The sequence below is a fragment of the Podarcis bocagei genome (assembly GCF_964188305.1).
Source record: "Podarcis bocagei genome assembly, chromosome: 16".
Taxonomy (NCBI): domain Eukaryota; kingdom Metazoa; phylum Chordata; class Lepidosauria; order Squamata; family Lacertidae; genus Podarcis; species Podarcis bocagei.
Window position 1 is genome coordinate 19,044,898 of NC_138142.1, and position 18,864 is coordinate 19,063,761.

At 46.3% G+C, this 18,864-nt stretch overlaps 1 protein-coding gene across 8 annotated transcripts in view; it reads right to left on the reverse strand.

Annotated features, from left to right (window-relative positions):
* The window catches only part of SMTN (smoothelin), a 90,201-nt gene that overhangs the window by 4,249 nt on the left and 67,088 nt on the right, over window positions 1–18,864 (reverse strand). For 4 of the 8 annotated variants that reach the window (XM_081174772.1, XM_081174774.1, XM_081174769.1 and 1 more), the window contains 5 exons: window positions 18,770–18,832; window positions 17,601–17,667; window positions 15,215–15,385; window positions 14,563–14,686; window positions 6,922–7,073 (listed from right to left, as the gene is read on the reverse strand). In XM_081174772.1, the coding sequence (XP_081030898.1) occupies window positions 6,922–7,073; window positions 14,563–14,686; window positions 15,215–15,385; window positions 17,601–17,667; window positions 18,770–18,832 (577 nt within the window). Of the gene's footprint in view, window positions 1–2,482; window positions 2,650–6,921; window positions 7,074–14,562; window positions 14,687–15,214; window positions 15,386–17,600; window positions 17,668–18,769; window positions 18,833–18,864 lie in introns of all 8 variants that reach the window. The other 4 variants (XM_081174775.1, XM_081174770.1, XM_081174773.1 and 1 more) reach the window with 3 other exon arrangements.

Genomic DNA, 18,864 nt, shown 5'->3' on the forward strand with positions numbered 1-18,864 from the left:
GAAACCATCTCCATCACCTGTCCGTCTCTCTTTCTCTGCACCCTGGCCTGCGGAAGCAAGGGATTCTGAGAAAGGCAGGCACTGTCGCCACCGTTACCTGGCAGTTGTCAAAAATTAACTGCCCCTCCCGCAAAAGTGAGAGTTTTAAAATTTATTTTTACGATTGGTATTCAATTTCTTCCCCAGCCTTGACCGTGAGCTCCCATTGTGGGCTAAAGCAATCTAAAAACACAACATGGAAGAGCTAGTAACACTGGGAGCAAGTAATATCGGGAGCCAGTGTGGTGTGGTGGTTAGAGCATTAGACTGGAATTCGGGAGACCAAGGTTCAAATCCCCCCACAGCCCCACAGGGCTGGACTAGATGGCCCTTGGAGTTCCCTTCCAACGCCACAATTCTATGATTCTATGAGATGCGGAAAGGAAAGATAAACATGGTACCTTCAACTCCTTGTGAGGGGGCAGGAAAGGTAATGCTTAAATGCAACCAGTCCATCAATAATAAACTGTGCCAGGGTGGTGAGATGAAATATATCCAGTTTAGCACCATTGTACAATGGCAGATCCTCTCAGCACCAACCGGCCCACTATGAAGAACAGGCTGGATATTTTTTTCTTATTGATAAATGTCTTGATAATAACCCGTCCTTCGCCAGCAGGTCTCCCAGAATTAAAAACAGGCCCTAGGGTGGGTCTCAAAAACAAGACATCTTAAGGGTAAAGAGGGAAGTCACAGGGAAGGTTCCAGATGCATTACGGTGGGGAGGGAATTCCACAACTTTGGAGCCACCACAGAGAAGGCCCTCTGCTGGCCTGTCACCACCAACACCAAGGGCTGAGGAACTATCAAGAGGTGCCCTGCCTGCCAATCCCAGCACCCAAGGAGGTAGCCTTTCAGGTATTTGAGGCCTGTGTCATTCAAGGCCTTGAACACGAATGTGAGTGCCTTGAATTGGGCCCAGAAACAAAACAGCCACCAGTGCAATTGTCTTAAAATGGGGTTTTTAATGTGATATCGCAACAGAACCAATCCTCTTCCTCACCCTTTTATTTGAACTCCGCCCATCTAACTGCCCCAGCCACCCTGGGCAGCTTCTGACATATATAAAACACAAAAATACATTTAAAAACTACCCTGCAGGGCTGCATTCAAATGCCCTTTAAAGGTTGCATAGCTGTTTATCTCCTTGACATCTGATGGGAGGGCGTTCCACAGGGCGGGCGCCACCACCGAGAAGGTCCTCTGCCTGGTTCCCTGTAACCTTGCTTCTCACAGTGAGGGAACTGCCAAAAGGCCCTTGGACCTCAGTGTCTCCACTGAACAACGGGGGTGAAGATGCTCCTTCATGTATACTGGGCTGAGTCCATTCAGGGCTCTAAAGGTCAGCACCAACACTTTGAATTGTGTTCGGAAATATACTGGGAGCCAATGGACTTTAGGACTGGTGTTATACGGCCTGAGCGGCCACTCCCAATCACCAGTCTCGCTGCCACGTTATGGATTCGTTGTGGTTTCCGAGTCACCTTCAAAGGGGCTATATTGGGGTTGAGGGGCTATTGGGTTGTGGTTTTTGCAGTGGTGCCTCGCAAGACGAAATTAATTCGTTCCGCGAGTTTTGTCGTCTTGCGATTTTTTCGTCTTGCGAAGCACGGTGTCGGGAAAGTTTTGGAAAAGCTTCAAAAATCACCAAAATCTTTAAAAACCTCAAAAAAGGCTACCACACCGCGTTCTATGAGTTGCTCCTCGAAGTCAAGTCGCAACTGTATTAACGGTGTTAAGAAAAAGGAAACAAACTTGCAAGACGTTTCCGTCTTGCGAAGCAAGCTCATAGGGAAAACCGTCTTGCGAAGCAGCTCAAAAAACAAAAAACCCTTTCGTCTTGCGAGTTTTTTGTCTTGCGAGGCATTTGTCTTGCGAGGTACCACTGTATTTTCATTATGTATACAAGTGGTCGCTCAGGTTGCAAACGTGATCCGTGCGGGATGCACATTCACAACCTGCAACGTTCGCAACCCGCAGCGTCACATCTACGCACACGCGGGTTGCGATTCTGCGCATGCGCAAAGTGCAATTTAGTGCTTCTGCGCATGCGCGCCTGCCAAAACCCAGAAGTAACCCGTTCTTGTACTTCAAGGTTTTGGCAGGTGTGTAACCCAGAAAAACGCAAACCGAAGTGGCTGTAACCCGAGGTATGACTGTATTGTGGTTTTGTATCTTGATTTTATTCTGTGAGACCCCCAGGTATAGGGCGGTAAGTAAGTAAATAAATAAATGGCCCACGTACTGAAGGTCCCCAAGCAAGGTAGTTTCTGAAGGAACTACCAAGGAACTACCATCTGCCTCTCCCACCCTCCGAATTTCCCTGCCTCCCAGTGTGGAAACGTTTTGCAACCACAATGCACACATGCAGAGACACGTATCTCCCCCCCCCACCCCTCCGCCCCCCCCCCAAATAAATCAAGAAGGAGGAGGAGATTCTCACCATTGCTCCGCGGGTAGGAAGGTTAGGACTTTTTGGTTTTAACCAGCCCCTTCTGAACCAGGCACCGGTAGAACTCCTGGATGTACGTGTAAACGCACTTCCAATCGGGCTCCCTCATCCGGACCATGTCCTCCACATCCAGTAACTGGGGGCACTCCGCGTGCGTCCTGGGTGGTGGGGCAGGGTGGTGGGGTGCCAGGAAAGGGGAGGGAGAAGCCAGTGATCACAGCCCGGACAGATTTGGAAAGGGGGCAGGGAGGGACGGAGAGGAAAAAGAAGAGAGACAGAAGGAAAAAAACAGAAGAAATACATAAATCCATTTCACATTCCTTTGTGTGTGTGTGCGTCAAACTTACATACATGCTTTTGGGGGGTGTCTCTCTGGCGTGCAATACAAACGAGGGTGGAAGGAGGGGGGTCCATTGCACACGTGCGCCTGGGAGTCATTCCTTATATGGGGGGGGGGGATAGGAAGGGTAGGGTGAGCGTGGCCAGAAGTGCTGTTGTCGGGGGCAGGTGCCACGAGCAGGTGTGGGGAACTCGAACCCGGATCTCGACAGCAAGGACAGTCCGACAGACGGAAAGGGGTTGGGGGGGAGAAAAGGAGATGGAGGGGGGCGGGTTGGGTTGGGAAGAAAGGCGCTGTGTTCTGGTGCCTATTCCAAGGTGGGGCCTTCCTTCTATATGGACGCATATAGAGAGAGCGGATGAGGGGGGCCAGAATGCACCCCGCTGCCTCATCCCATCCTACCCCAGCCTTGCAACAGCGCTGCGGCACAGCCGGGGTGCCTGAAGCTGGTAGAGGGGGGCAGGCACAGGACGACAGCGACACAGGAGGGAGAGCGAATGCAGCCCAGGAAAGCACCTCTGGTCCAGATCGTGGAAGGAGGGGGTCGGTCGCTCTCGTGGTCCGCGGAGAGGAGAGGGGAGCGAGGAAGAGGCAAGTGGGGGTCTCTGGCAGGCGAAACCCTTCGCAGGCAAATGCCCCTTCCCCTCCTCTTGGGACAGGACACTGCATTGGGCCCGCAAGGGGGAGACCTGGCTCAGAGAAGAGGAAACTCATCGTCCCGCCAACCTGGGACATCAACAGAACGAGCAACTAGGAGTCATTGTGCAGACCACCAGGCTCCTGCAGCAAGGCTTTGGCACTCGTGAAAACGTCCTTTAAAAAGGGAATCACCCTCAGGTCCGCTAGTAAAGCAGGCAGCAACGAAGCAATTCAGGAGCGCGGGAAATGGAGGCCCTCAGTTTGACCCTCGGAAATCTCTGCAGGCCGCACCCCGAGTGGTTTTTGCCTGGCCGGGGCTTGGCCTTGAATGCAGATCATGCCTCTTGCTTTCACACAGGAAGCTAGTGTGGAAACCAGTCTACAGTGGTGCCTTGGTTCTCAAACGCCTTGGTACTCAAACAACTTGGAACCCAAACACTGCAAATCTGGAAGTAAGTGTTCCGGTTTGCAAACTTTTTTCGGAAGTCGAACGTGCTCCGTTTTGAGTGTTACACTTCCGTTTTGAGTGTTACGCTGAGGTCTGTCTGATTTTGCAATTTATTTTGCGTTTTTGTTTTTGCGCCTCTTTTTGTTTTCTTTTTGTGACTGTGTGGAACCCAGTTCAGCTACTGATTGATTGACTGTGTGACTGGAGTACATTGGTTATTGCTTTCATTTTGTGGATCAGTGGTCTTGTTAAGATAGTAAAATTATGTGAAACTGCTGTTTTAGGGGTTGTTTTTGAAAGTCTGGAACGGATTAATCCGTTTTGCATTCCTTTCTATGGGAAAGTGCGCCTTGGTTTGGAATGCTTTGGTTTTGGAAGGGACTTCCAGAATGGATTAAGTTTGACAACCAAGGTACCACTGTACTGTAAAAAGCTAAAATTTGCACTGCTTGCTTCGCACACTTTAGATCGACTTCGCCCACCAGGGATTCCAGCCCTTGGGCGGAAAAAGGTTCAAAAAAAGTGCTAAAATGCAGCATTATTTTGTTGTGGTGGTTCCGTATTTTTAGGCCAAGGCATGTTCAAAAACACTTATCCTGAGACCTGCAAATGTGGGCGAGCAGTCCTGACTTTCCTGGGTGCTGTGGTCTGCAGGATCAGCCCAAACCTCTCCAGAGTGCCAAATCTTGCAAGTGGCCTGGCTCTCTAAATTTGCATGTGGAGAGGCAGGAGAAGCAGTTGCTCAATGCTGCTCTGGGGAGGCCTGCTGTCCACCTCTGGTTGGGAAGGGGACAAGCAGCCCACGGGGGGAGTAATAAGAGACGAGAAAGCAAGACAGAGAGAGAACTCCCTTCCTTGCCTTTCTGCTCAGACCCGTTCCAGGCACAGCACCCAGGGGTGTCCAGCCTCAAAAAGCGGCAGCGGCATGCCCAGCCAGGCCCCGAGGGCGTTCTGCAGCCCCGAAGTCGTTCTCACCACGCAACCCCAAGCTGCAACAGCGCACACCCTTACAAGAAAGACCTTGCAAAGAGGTGCAGGCACTCTCCCGCTCCTCCACACCAGCTCACAGTGTCCCACGTGCGCCACCGCCAAATCCCAAATTTTCCAGAGGAACCAGGACGCCTTCTGGTGTGGAAGAGCTCCTGCGCTCTGCGTAAATAGCTAAGCCCCCTTTCCTTCCTACCTTGTGTGTGAGAAAGCAGCACGGATCTAGCCGCAGCCGGGAAAGGTCTGCCTGCAGGTTACGGGGCAAAATCCCAGCACGCTTGTGAGGCCCCGCCATGAATGGTTAGCTGGCTTGGGTGGTGCAAGAGGACAGTGAGGTATAGTGGTTACAGCAGTCCTCCCAAAGTGGGCAGTACTGCCCCCCTGGTGGGAGGCAGAAGGATTAACCAGGGGAGGGGGAGGAGATGAGAAGCAAGGGGAAGCAGGGGCACACTGGAGGTGTAAATCAGACTTTGAAAAGTTGGAGTCTCTGGTCCAAGCCCACCAGTTTTGCTGGATTAATTAAACCAAATAGTTTTAATTGGATTTTGAGTGTGCTTAACCGTTACTGTTTTGAAACTCTTATTCTGTTCTGGAGCGGGTCATGCAAGCTGTTGTTCTGAATAATGCTTTTTCTAGGGTAGCGGGCATGGGGGATGAATTTATGGAACCAAGTCTGAAAAAGTTTGGGAACCACTGAGTTAGAGTGTCGGACTAAGACCTGGGAGACCAGGGTTTGAATCTCTGCTTGGCCACGTGAAGCTCACCGGATGTGACCCTGGCTGCCAGTCACCTCTCTCAAAACTAAGCCTACTGTAAAGGGTTGTTGTGGGGATTAAAAGAAGGAGAGAGGGAAGACCACATGTGACAAATGCAATAAGATAAATAAATATTGAACAAACAGCCACCTGTGCCCTTACACGCCTCAAGAGATGCCTTTTGCCAGAACTGCGTGTTTGTTGTGATTCTGCAGGTAACCACCAAAGGTACAACTGGGGCTTCAATCTTCCTAACAACCCCAATCTTGCATTTTAAAAAAAAGCCGAACAAGCATGTTTCTAGACCTCATGGTTGCAAAAGTACACTTTGATTTTCCCAGTGGACAGCCGAGACACCCTAGAAGTCAGAGAGGGATGGCTGAGTAGAATTTGTGTCCTCTCCCTTCCCCAGGACTAGCAAAAATGAAATAAACTGTAAGCATTCCAGAAGCCTGCAAAAATAAATAAATCAGATTTTGCTTTTCTCAAGCCCAGTTCTTTCTTCCTTTTGATGTGGCGAGGGCCTGCTACGTGACACCAGCCTTCTCCAACCTGGCGCCCTCCGGATAGTGTTGGACAGACAGCGTGGGCTAATGGTCAGAGGTTTGTGGTCTAGCAACGCCTGGAGGTTGAGAAAGGCTGGTGTCTGCACAGAGGGAGCGCTGCTTTCTGTCTAGACAACACAGCTTAGGAAGAAGAACAGGGAACGAGAGGCAAGCCTTATTCCCCACCTTGAGGCTTTACTGGGAGGTCTCTCCCACCCCCCAAGTCGTCCGCCCAGTGAGACATTTTCTGGTTGAGAACCTCCCAGCCGGAAGCAGCACAGGTTTGTGCGCAACTGAGCAGGAAACAGCCACAGCCCTGGTTAACTCATTGCCACAGGATAGTTAAGCCAGCCTTTCTCACTATGGTGCCCTCTAGATTGCTTTAGATGCTACAACTCCCATCATCCCCTGCCAGTACAGCCATTTTGGACTACAACTCCCATCGGCCTCAGCCAGCACAGACGGTTTGGACTACAACTCCCATCATCCCCTGCTATAATGGCCCTTTTGGACTTCTAGCTCCCCTCACAGCTGTAGCACAAAGCCCATAGAGAGCACCAGATTGGCCAAGGCTGCGTTAGGCAGAGAAAGAGAGAGAGCACAGGTATGCCAATAACCCGGAAAAGGCGCTAGACCTCTTGAAGGAAAAACAGGCCCTGCACCCGCGCTTCTCTCCCACGCCCGGCGAGGGGCAGGAGCAGCTAAGGGGTACATACTCAGCCGCCGAGAACGCCATCTCGAAGTTGCGCCGCCGGTCCTGTGGTGAAAGCTGGGCATAATCGAAGGCCTCTGGGAAGAAGTTGTGCACGAGGGCGCAGAAGGCCATGCCGTCGCTCCAGCTGGAGGAAAAGTTCTGGATGTCGACGTGCTGCCGAGTAAAATAAAACCAAATTTTGAAAATTTTGTTTAATTTTTTTAAAAATTTGATTTGAAAACCAAAAACCTCAAAGCGGGGGTTTGCCAAAAAAAGAGAGAAATAATGTTAGCAGTAAGAAGAACGAGCCACACTAACTTAAAAATTTCAAAAAGAGAAGAATGCACGTTTAAAGAAGACTGGGAAATGTTTACTGAATATATGGATGAAAATTGTGTTCATTTAAAAACGCTGGTAGCATTAAGTTAAATTCAAGAGTATAAATCAGTTTTGATGGATGTAACAATGGATTACTGAATGGTTTATTTTTTTTTTTTTTTATATAGATTTTTTATTGCGTTTCTTTTCATAGATTAACAAATTTGTTTACATGGCAACATACAAGAAACATTTTTTATATATATATATAAAGAAAAATAAAAACAAGAAAAAAAAATGTTATGAAACTTTCCTTAACATCTTTCAGCAATTCACTTTTGGACCTCCTCGCATCCTCTCAGCATTGCATTCATTGTTCTAGCCAGTTCAGCAATTTGTTATCTTGTTTCCCATCTTATTATACCTTTAAGTATATTATGTTACCAATTTCAAAAAATTGTAATTTAATTTTGACATTCTTAATAAACATAATAATTTGTTTCAAATATTTCTCGTTTTTTCTATCAATACTTACTTTATCATTTCTTAAAATAAATTGCGGAAACATAACATTTCTTAATCGTGCGCTATCTTAACATTCAAACAACTTATAATGTTTTTGCAAATAGTCCTTAAATTTTTTCCAGTCCTCCTCCATAGTTTCTTCGCTCAGATCTCGGATTCTGCCAGTCATTTCTGCCAACTCCATATAGTCCATCAACTGCGTCTGCCAGTCCTCCAGTGTGGGTAAATCTGGTGTTTTCCAGAACTTAGCGATGAGAATCCTAGCTGCTGTGGTTGCATACATAAACAAGGTTCTGTCCTTCTTTGGCACCTTCCGGTCCACCATGCCCAAGAGAAAGGCCTCTGGTTTCTTAGAGAAGGTATATCTAAATACCTTTTTCAGCTCATTATGTATGATTTCCCAGAAGGCCTTTACTTTCGGGCAGGTCCACCAGAGGTGAAAGAATGTCCCTTCTGCCTCCTTGCATTTCCAACACTTATTATCAGAGAGATGATATATTTTAGCCAGCTTGACTGGAGTCATGTACCACCGGTATACCATTTTCATAATGTTCTCTTTCAAGGCACTACATGCCGTGAATTTCATACCGGTGTTCCATAACCTTTCCCAGTCTTCAGACATAATGTTGTGTCCCACATCCTGTGCCCATTTTATCATAGCAGATTTAACTGTTTCATCCTGTGTGTTCCATTTAAGCAGCAAGTCATACATCCTCGAAAGTACCTTAGTCTTTGGTTCTAGCAGCTCCCTCTCCAGTTTCGATTTCTCCAACTGGAAACCCACTTTTCTGTCCATTTTAAATACCTCTTGAATTTGAGCATAATGTAGCCAATCTCGCACCTTACCTTTTAATTTGTCCTGGCTTTGGAGCTTCCAGTTATCTCCAACTCTTTCAATCAGTTCCCAATACTTTGGCCAGTAGGCCTCCATATTGGGCTTTTTTTTAGAAATCTTGGCTTCCACAGGTGATAGCCACCTCGGGGTCTTGCTTTCTAATAAATCCTTGTACTTCGTCCAGACGGCAAAAATTGATTTTCTGACAATATGATTTTTAAACAATTTATGAACCTTCGCCTTGTCATACCACAAGTATGCATGCCAACCATACACATTATCAAACCCTTCCAGATCTAGGACATCGGTGTTTTCCAACAAGAACCAATCCTTCAACCAGCAGAAGGCTGCAGCTTCATAGTACAACCTTAGGTCCGGCAGGGCAAACCCCCCTCTTTCTTTTGAGTCGGTTAGTATTTTAAATTTTATTCGGGGCTTTTTGCCCTGCCAGACAAACTTAGAAATATCCTTCTGCCATTTTCCAAAACATTCCATTCTGTCCACGACCTGAAGGGTCTGAAATAAAAATAGCATTTTAGGCAAAACACACATCTTTATAGCTGCGATTCGGCCTGACAAGGTAAGTTTCAATCTTGACCAAATATCCAAGTCTTTTTTAATTTCCAACCAACATTTTTCATAGTTATCTTTAAAAAGGTTTAAATTTTTAGTGGACAAGTATACCCCCAGGTATTTCACTTTTTTAACCACACTTAGCTCTGTCTCTTTCTGATACTCCTCTATCTCTGTAGGTGTCAGATTTTTGACCAAAACCTTAGTTTTTTGTTTGTTTAGCTTAAATCCCGCCACCCGACCAAACTCCAAAATAAGTTCCAAAACTCTTTTTGTACTAGATACTGGCTCCTGTACTGTCAGGACTAGGTCATCTGCAAAGGCTTTCAGTTTGTATTGTTTCGCTCCGACCTCTATACCTTGCACCAGCTGGTCCTCCCTAATCATATTCAGCAATACCTCCAGAACAGAAATAAATAGCAGAGGGGATAAAGGGCACCCCTGTCGTGTCCCTTTTTCAATTCGAAGTTCCTCCGATACCACATTGTTCACTATCAGTTTAGCTTTTTGTTCTGAATAGATTGCTTCTAGTCCATTTTCAAACCCCCGTCCCACTCCCATCCCTTTCAAGTTCTTCTTCATAAACATCCAAGAAATGTTGTCAAATGCTTTCTCCGCATCAATAAAGATTAAAGCAGCCCTTGTATTTCTAATTCGCAACAGCTCCATAATATCAATGATGTTCCTGGTATTGTCCGACATGTGTCTACCAGGGAGAAAGCCTGCTTGGTCTTTGTGAATTACTTCATTTAACACATTTTTAAGTCTACTTGCTAAAATGTCTGCAAAAATTTTGTAATCCACATTCAGGAGTGAGATGGGACGGTAGTTCTTGAGCTGAGTCTTTTCCCTTTCTGACTTGGGAATCAATGTGATAAATGCTTCTTTCCACGTTTCCGGTGCCTTCCTCCCCTCCATGATCTGGTTACAAACCTCCAACAACGGTTGTATCAAGAAATCCTTCAAAGTTTTGTAATATTTGGAGGTAAGTCCATCCGGGCCTGGAGATTTGCCCAGCTGCATGTTTTGGATGGCACCTTCAATTTCCTGTTGAGTTATTTTGCTGTTAAGAATTGATCTTTTATCTTGACTTATTTTTGGTAGTCCATTTGTTTCCAAAAATTGGTCCATTTCCGGTTCTTTCTGAGGCCCCTGTGCGTAGAGCTCTTTGAAATATCTGTGGAAGCACTTTCTTATTTCTTCTGGTTTCTGAACTATTTTTCCTTGAATCTCCAGATTTGTAACCGTATTTAACTTTTGTCTTTTTTTCAGCTGCCAAGCCAGCAACTTTCCACATTTATTTGCTGATTCAAATGATCTCTGCTTCATTTGTTTAATTTTCCACTCAATCTCTTGATTGATCAGTTTCGAATATTGTGCTTGATGAAATTTGATCTCTCTTAGCACCTCTTTGGATTTCGGTTTGATTCTCAATTTTTTCTCTCCTTCACTTATTTTCTCTAAAATTTTTTCTTTTTTTCCATTCCAATATTTTCTTTTTATCGAATTCTGTTGAATCAGAAACCCTCTCATTACAGCTTTACTTGCATCCCAGATTGTTCTTTTCTCCACCGTAGTGTTCAAATTTATTTCAAAGTAGTCCTTTAATGTTTTTTGGGCCTTCTTCACAATCTCTTGATCTCTTAACAAGGTGTCATTCATTCTCCATCTGAAGGATCCAGTTGGGAAAAGTCTCAGTTCCATTTTTATGGCATTGTGGTCGGAGCAGGTTTTTGGGCAGATTTCCACTTTTCTCGTTTTCGGAGCCAGCCCTCTAGATATCCAAATTTGGTCGATTCGTGTCCATGACAAATGGGCCTCGGAAAAGAAAGTTCCTTCTTTACCCAAGGGGTTCTTTGTCCTCCAAATGTCGATCAAGTCCATATTGTCTGTCATTTCAAAGAAAGTTTTAGGGAGTCTGCCGTCTGTTGTTAAGTTTTGATTTTGGGATTTGTCCATATTTGTAGACACCACCCCATTCATATCTCCCATCACAATAATATTAGCATAGTCCAAATAGTCCATCATTGTCTCATGCAGCTTCTTGTAGAATTCTGATTTTCCATCATTTGGCGCGTAGATTCCTAATATCAAAATCTTTTCCCCTTGTGTTTGAATTTCAATTGCGAGGATTCTTCCATGATCATCTTTAAATAAAAATTTTGGCGACAGGTTCTCCTTTGCATAAATTACAACACCTCTTTTTTTAACTTTGTCTGATGAGATAAATTCTTGGCCAAGTCTTTTATTAATTAATACTTTCCTGTGGAGCCTAGTCACATGTGTTTCTTGCAAACATATTACATCCAATTGTTCTTTTTTTAGGATATGAAATATCCTTCTCCTTTTTTCCGGAGAATTCCCGCCATTTATGTTCCAACTAAGTAGCTGCAGAGACATCCTGTTCTATTTAAGATGTTCTTAAGATGGGGTGTCTTCCTTTTGTTCAGATCCCGAAGGTATAGGCGTTGGCCCACTTCCGGGCGGTGCTGGTGCTGGTAAAACTGGAAACCAATCCGCTCCTTTTTGGAGATCTTCTCCGTGGTCGTGAAGGAACCTTTGGTTATCTTCAGGTGTTCTTATTTTAACCTTCCTTTCTTTGTAGGTGAAGGATAATCCCTGTGGAAACTCCCACCTATAGGGGATTGCGTTGTGTCTCAGCAATTTTGCTAGTTCTGTATAGGTGGCTCTAAGGTCCAGCAGCTGCCTCGGGATATCTCTGTAAATTTCCACTCTTTTGTCTTGTATTTCAATTGCTTTTTTGAAGTGAAGGCCTAGGATCTTGTCTCTCTCTTCCTTTGTTCTTAAAATTATCAAGCAGTCTCTGGATCTGTCTTTCCTTACCAGTCTTCCCAATCTATATGCCGAGACAATCTTAAAATCCGTGTCTTCCTTTAAACCCCAGAACTTCGAGAATTCCTGTGTTAAGTATCCAATCAAATCTCCTTGCTCGAGTTCTGGAATACCTCTCAATTTGATGTTGCTCTCACGATTTTTCAGTTCCACCATTGACAGATAGACTTGTTGTTCACCCACCTGTTTGTGCAGGGGCCTAACTTCTCCTTTTATTTCTTCAACCTCTTTTTGTAGGACTCCCACTTTCTGGATTGCTTCTCCAGCTAATTCTCGATTTTCCGCTGTTGCTCCTTGCAATTTCTCTATAGCTTGCGTGTGCTGGGAAACTTGGTCAGTCAGTTTTTGAATCGAGGAAGTTGCTTTATCTATCTTCACAGACTGATCGTCCACCTTCTGATTTAAACTTGATAGTTGCTCCAATATTTGTTTTAATAATGTATCTGACCCACCTGCTGCCATATCTTCCTCAGTGGACTTCTCAGTTATTTCCCCTTGTTCTCTATGAGACACCAGTACAGCTGGAACCGACGAGCGGCGTCCTTAGGTCAATGTTGTTTGTACAAATTGTGCTGGTCTTCTTTCCTTTTCCTTTTCTTTTTCCTTAGCCTCTTTAGATTCCTTTGCTTTAGACGCTCTTGTTCTCCCTGCACCACTCATTACACATCTGTCAATGTTCAAGGTCAAATTGTCTATTGTTCCATGGGAAAGACAAATTCAGGAGTAAACAGCCAGTGAGATGGAATTCAAAACAAAAGTCAGTTCCCAGGATTTTGTAATCCGAAAGCCCTGTAGGGGGAGTGCCACCCGATTTCAAAGACAAGGAAGGAAGTAATCCGCCATTGAAGTTCCAAATTGCTTCAAAACAATAAATTCGTTAATCCAAAAGTCCCTTCATAAATTCAAGATCTCCCAAAGCACCTTTTATAAATCGACAAAGTTTCACGAAAGGTGCTTGTAACAGTATCCCAATCAGTCTTTTCTGCTCAAATGTAACAATTGCTTTCTAGCACAGTTTGCAACTGTTTCCGCAGTTTGACACAGTCTCTCTCTCTGGCAGCCCGACGATCTGGCTCTTTAAACAGCCCAAAGAAAACAAAAGATAGGAGGAAAGTCACCATCTGCTGCTTCTTTTAATCAATGTCCATTTCCACCTTAAGCTCAATGAAGAAGGCAAATTTTATAGCACGAAAAAGTTTAAGCTTCCCAAAGTCCCGTTTCAAATGCTTCCGTTTCTAAAAGCTTTGCTTTGATCTTGTCAGCAATGTCGGAAGACGGACTTCCCTTTTCTCGTCTCCCGCTTTCAGCCAAATTAACCGAATTTCTTTGCCAAATTTTAAACCCCTTTACTCACGGGTATGTTGCTTGCAGTTTAGCGTTGATTTTAGGAAGAAGGATCAGCGCTCATCTGTAACAGCCGCGCGGCTTCGCTTCCGCGGAAAGAGCGATGAACTCACAGCACCGCTACCCCTCCTTCACTCCGGGTCTCCTTACGGGGTCCCTTCTGTGTTTTCGGAGCAGCTTCTGGTGCCCGCCGAGTCCCACGGCCACGGGCTCACTCTACCCGTGGTTTATCTTGATGGGTCGTCGCTATGCCGCAGCAAACGACCCTTTTCCGCGGAGCCCCTCTTCAGAGCTTGAAGAGGACCGCCATTACAGTTTCGCGCCGCCCCCGGAACTATTACTGAATGGTTTAGTTCATGTAAAAGATGCAGGAATGTATGGTATGTAAAACGGACCATGGAAATAGAAGAAGGGAAGTAATTAAGGTTATTTAAATGAATATTTTGAAATGTAATTTAGAAAATTTAATAAAAATTATTGTGTGTGTGTTTTAAAGACAACTATAGACTAAAAAAGAGATCAACACTCACATAAACTGCTTTAGGCTTGTCTAACAGAATATTTTTAGCAGGCTCTGAAAAAAGTACAGTGAAGGCATCTGCCTGATATCAATCAGCAGGGAGTTCCAAAGTGTAGGCAATACAACACAAAGATCCAAGTTCTTACAACTGCAGAGCAGGAATTCTGTGGCCTCTGAAAAAGGGCCAGTTCCGCTGATTGAAGCTGTTGAATGGGGTATGTGGGGTAAGGCGATCTCTCAATCTGGGGAAGCCCGGGCAGAAAGGGGCAGGGAAGTGGGCACAGGCGAATGGCAAACTAAGTTGTTGGACTGTGCCGAAATGGCAAAACTGACCGGAAAGCTCAGAAACCAGGGAGACCAAAACTTTAATAAGGAATGGGGGGAAATTATAATTTACCTAGAAGACCACTGTTAGCAGTTGAAAACACTAGCGGGATTGCTATAACACTCGTAACGTAACGAGAACTATGTACATAATGGGGTTATTAAAAAAAAAAAGGACTATTGAATAAACATGCAGTAGAAAAGGGGTAACAACAGAACCTGTGGAGGGAAGATGGAAAGTCCAGAGATTCAGAGGAATCTTTTAACTGTGGATCTGTCGTGGTAGGATTATAACTTAAAATTTGTAAAACCAAATAAAAATTATTTTTTAAAAAGGAAAGTGGGCACCGGCCCGCCGGGGGCACACTCACCTCGTAGCCCCGTGTCTTAGCGCGGCACCAATCCAACAGCATTTGCTTGATGCTGCTGGCGTTGGGGACCCCAAAGCTGCCCGAGCGCTGGACTGCCACCCGGGACATGACTGGGTTGGCTGGGCTGCGGAGAGAAGAGGAGAGCGTAAGAAGTTGCCGTATCCCAAACTAAAGCGCTGCTCCCATTGGAAGAAGGAAACGGCCTCCGATCGTGGGGGGCTTGCTTGGAATACCGTATTTTCCGCTCTATAAGACGGACCAGACCACAAGACGCACCTAGTTGTTGGAGGAGGAAAACAAGAAAAAAAAATATATTCTGAATCCCAGAGGCCAGAACAGCAAGAGGGATCTGGCTCCTGGGATAGCCCACAAAGCCTCCACAGGGCAGCGGGATGAAGGCACAGCGCTCCCTCTCCCTGTTCTGGCTTCTGGCTTAGCCGCACAGCCGGCATTCACTCCCTAAGATGCACACACATTTCCCCTTATTTTTCAGGAGGGAAAAAGTGCGTCTTATACAGCGAAAAAAACGGTACATCTGCAAAGGAACGCAGGCGGCTGCCTGCCACCTTCCCTAAAGCCGAGCACTGCCACCCACCCCAGGACTTCTGCGCCAGCCACCCACACCTCATCCGAACACGGCGGGGCTCCTCACCTGCCGCTTTCCTTCTCCAGCTTCTCGATCATGGCCTTCCGGGCTTGCGAAGCCGACGTCTTGGGCAGGCTCTGGGCCTTCATGAGCTCCTTCTTCTTCTCAGCCTGCCGACGTTCCAGGGCAGCCAGGCTGCCAGCACGCCCAGAGGTCTCGTCCTCTCGCTCGAAGATGCTGCCAGAAAGGGACAAAGGTGAGAAAGGGCAGCAGGGGCTTTGAAGGAGACTAGGAGGTCAACGCTGGCTTCTCGCTGGTTCCCCGCTTCCCTCTGCAAGTCTTATGACCCTAGGGCGGCCTTACTGTGACTGGGAGTGGCCACCAAGACCATGTAACACCAGTCCTGAAAGATCTACGTTGGTTCTCAGTATGTTTCCGAACACAATTCAAAGTGTTGGTGTTGACCTTTAAAGCCCTAAACAGCCTCGGCCCAGTATACCTGAAGGAGTTTCTCCACCCCCATCATTCAGCCTGGACACTGAGGTCCAGCTCTGAGGACCTTCTGGCGGTTCCCTCCCTGCAAGAAGTGAGGTTGCAGGGAAGCAGGCAGAGGGCCTTCTCGGCACCCACCCTGTGGAATGCCCTCCCATCAGATGTCAAGGAAATAAACAACTATAGTGGTACCTTGGGTTAAGTACTTAATTCATTCCGGAGGTCTGTTCTTAACCTGAAACTGTTCTTAACCTGAAGCACCACTTTAGCTAATGGGGCCTCCTGCTGCTGCTGCGCCACCGGAGCACGATTTCTGTTCTCATCCTGAAGCAAAGTTCTTAACCCGAGGTACTATTTCTAGGTTAGCGGAGTCTGTAACCTGAAGCGTATGTAACCTAAAGCGTATGTAACCTGAGGTACCACTGTATCTGACTTTTAGAAGACACCTGAAGCCAGCCCTGTATAGGTATGCTTTTAATTTTTGACGTCTTTTCGCTTTTAAAAATTATTATTAATATTCTGTTGGGAGCCACCCAGAGTGGCTGGGGAAACCCAACCAGTTGGGTGAGGTATAAATAATTTGTTGCTGTTGTTGTTGTTATAGCAGAGCCAGGGGGCCTTTGTCAGTGGGTCTTTTGCTAGGGTGACCCACACCAGCGGATGCCCAACACAGGGTGTTGAAGAACACCCTGTCCCCATTTTGGATGTGAACTCCCATCAGGGCTGTTTTGAACAACAATTCCCATCAGCCCTCAGCCAGCATGGCCATATTGGACTACGATTCCCACAAGCTCCCAGCCAGCACAGCCATATTAGACTACAACTCCCATCAGTCTCAGCCAGTGGGACTGTTTTGGACTAGAACTCCCAGGAATGCCTTTCGCTTGCCTGGATGAAGACAGCAAGGGAAGCACAAGCACATGTAGAACCTAACAAACCTCACAAAATGTAGTTTCTAAAAATCCATTGCTCCTCCCACTTTCGCCGCTGTGCCCTTCCAGGCGCTGGCCTGTGGGTCCCAGAAGCAAATCCAGCCCTCTGCCTGAAAAAGGTTCTCTGCCCCTGGGCTTAGCAGCTAAACCTCAACTGCAGAAAGAAAACATGGAAGATGGCTGCCACGGAGCAAGCAAGAGGCAAGAGTCATGGCCGTCCTCCCACACATGCCTTGCATCCTGCGATCCCTGCGTGGTAGGGGGTTGGATTAGATGACCCTGTGTAGGGGTGCAAATATCCAGAGTGTGGGGGTCAGGTGGGATTGCTATGAGGAATTATGAAAAATGAAGCAAGCCATTTGTGTCCGTGATGAACGCATTGCGTTGACTGGGTTTGATTGATTGACAATAGTTTCTGATCAAATCCCACAAGCCTCTCCATCTCTACCATTTGCTTTCTCTACACCTGACAGGCATGTATAAGCATTCTGAAACACAGACCAGTCGCTTCATTGGGCATCCTCAGTACATAAAGATAATAGGTTATTTTGATGTTGTTTGTTAATCTTTAGATAGATCTTAAGGGCCAGGAAGAGAGTTCACAAGGAGATGGTAAATCCTGCCTCTCCTGTTTCCTAAAAGCATTCCTCCTTGCTTCCTCTTTTATTTACTCTAGACTACTATGCATGCTCAAATTAGCTCTTTGTAGTTTTAACTTTTAACTTTGTCCCACGTGGGGGTTTTGAAATGCTCAGAGGAAATCTCATTGGTTCTTACGAACACTGTGTAAAAAGTTCTTTTGTGAATAAAACGACCTGGGCCAAGGGGTGGACAGGAATTATTATTGGCACCTCCTCCCAGAGTCTTGCTGGTCAAGCCTCATGTGTATTCTATTAATCAGAGTCCAATCCTTCCCTGTTTTGGGAACGCCACAACCCTGGCGTCCCCCTGCCCACTCCGCAATTCTGTCGTTCTGTGAATGCGACAGGAGCTGTGCAACTGGGAGAGGAGCTCCAGGAAGGACTCACCTGCCGACTTTCTTGGAAGACGATGTGCTGTAGGACGATTTGGTCTGGACAAAGGTGTTGCCGTCTGCTGAAAGGTTGAAGCGTGGAGAGGGGTGGGAGACAAACATAAAGACCTCAGGTACCACGGAGGCAACAGGGCGACATGCCACAGACTGCGCCAAACATCACCCTTTCACGGTTTTTGAATTTTATCGTGCTTTTAGCTTCCTTAATGGGTCGTGCAAACCGCTCTTCCGAAGAATGCTTCTTTATAGCGTAGGAGGCACCAAGGATGAGTTTATGGAACCAAAGGGACAGTGGCCAAAAAAGGTTTGAAAACCAAGTGGGTGTGTTGGACCTGGACCTATGAGACTCGCGTTCGAATCCCCATTCGAATCCCCATTCAGCAATCTAAAGCTCGCTGGGCCAAGTGGCTGCCTCTCAGCTTAAACCTACTTCACAGGGTTGTTGTGGGGATTAAATAAGATGGGGGGGAACTTGTGAGAAGGGGGCAGTGGTCCCACAAAGTGTGGGAACCGCTTCTCTAACCACTGCACAACACTGCAGTAACTTATTATGCTTCGCTCTTCCAATGTATTGGTGCTGACCTTTAAAGCCCTAAACGCCCTTGGTCCAGTATACCTGAAGGAGCGTCTCCACCCCCATCGTTCAGGCCGGACACTGAGGTCCAGCTCTGAGGGCCTTCTGGTGGTTCCCTCACTGCGAGAAGCCAAGTTACAGGGAACCAGGCAGAGGGCCTTCTTGGTAGTGGCACCCGCCCTGTGGAACGCCCTCCCACCAGATGTCAGAGAAAAACAACTACCAGACTTTTAGAAGACATCTGAAGGCAGCCCTGTTTAGGGAAGCTTTTAATGTTTAATAGGTTATTGTATTTTAGTGTTCTGTTGGAAGCCGCCCAGAGTGGCTGGGGAAACCCAGCCAGATGGGCAGGGTATAAATAATAAATTATTATTATTATTATTATTATTATTATTATTATTATTATTATTATTATTATTATTATTATTATTTACCCTTCAAGCCCAGACATCTCAGGAAACAGAGAAATACTCAACACCACAATAAATCTGCTCTCAGTCCCATTTAGCTTGGCAAGAAAGAATAGCCCTCCCTCTTCCTGGGAGTCCCTCACTGCAAGGAAAGAAAACAAGACGCAGGCAGAGCCTTACTTTCCGATCTCTTCACATAGCTGGACTCCATCATCATCGTGCGGGAAGTCTTGCTGCCATCATCTGGGAGGGGAAAGCATAAGAGGTTAAGCAGA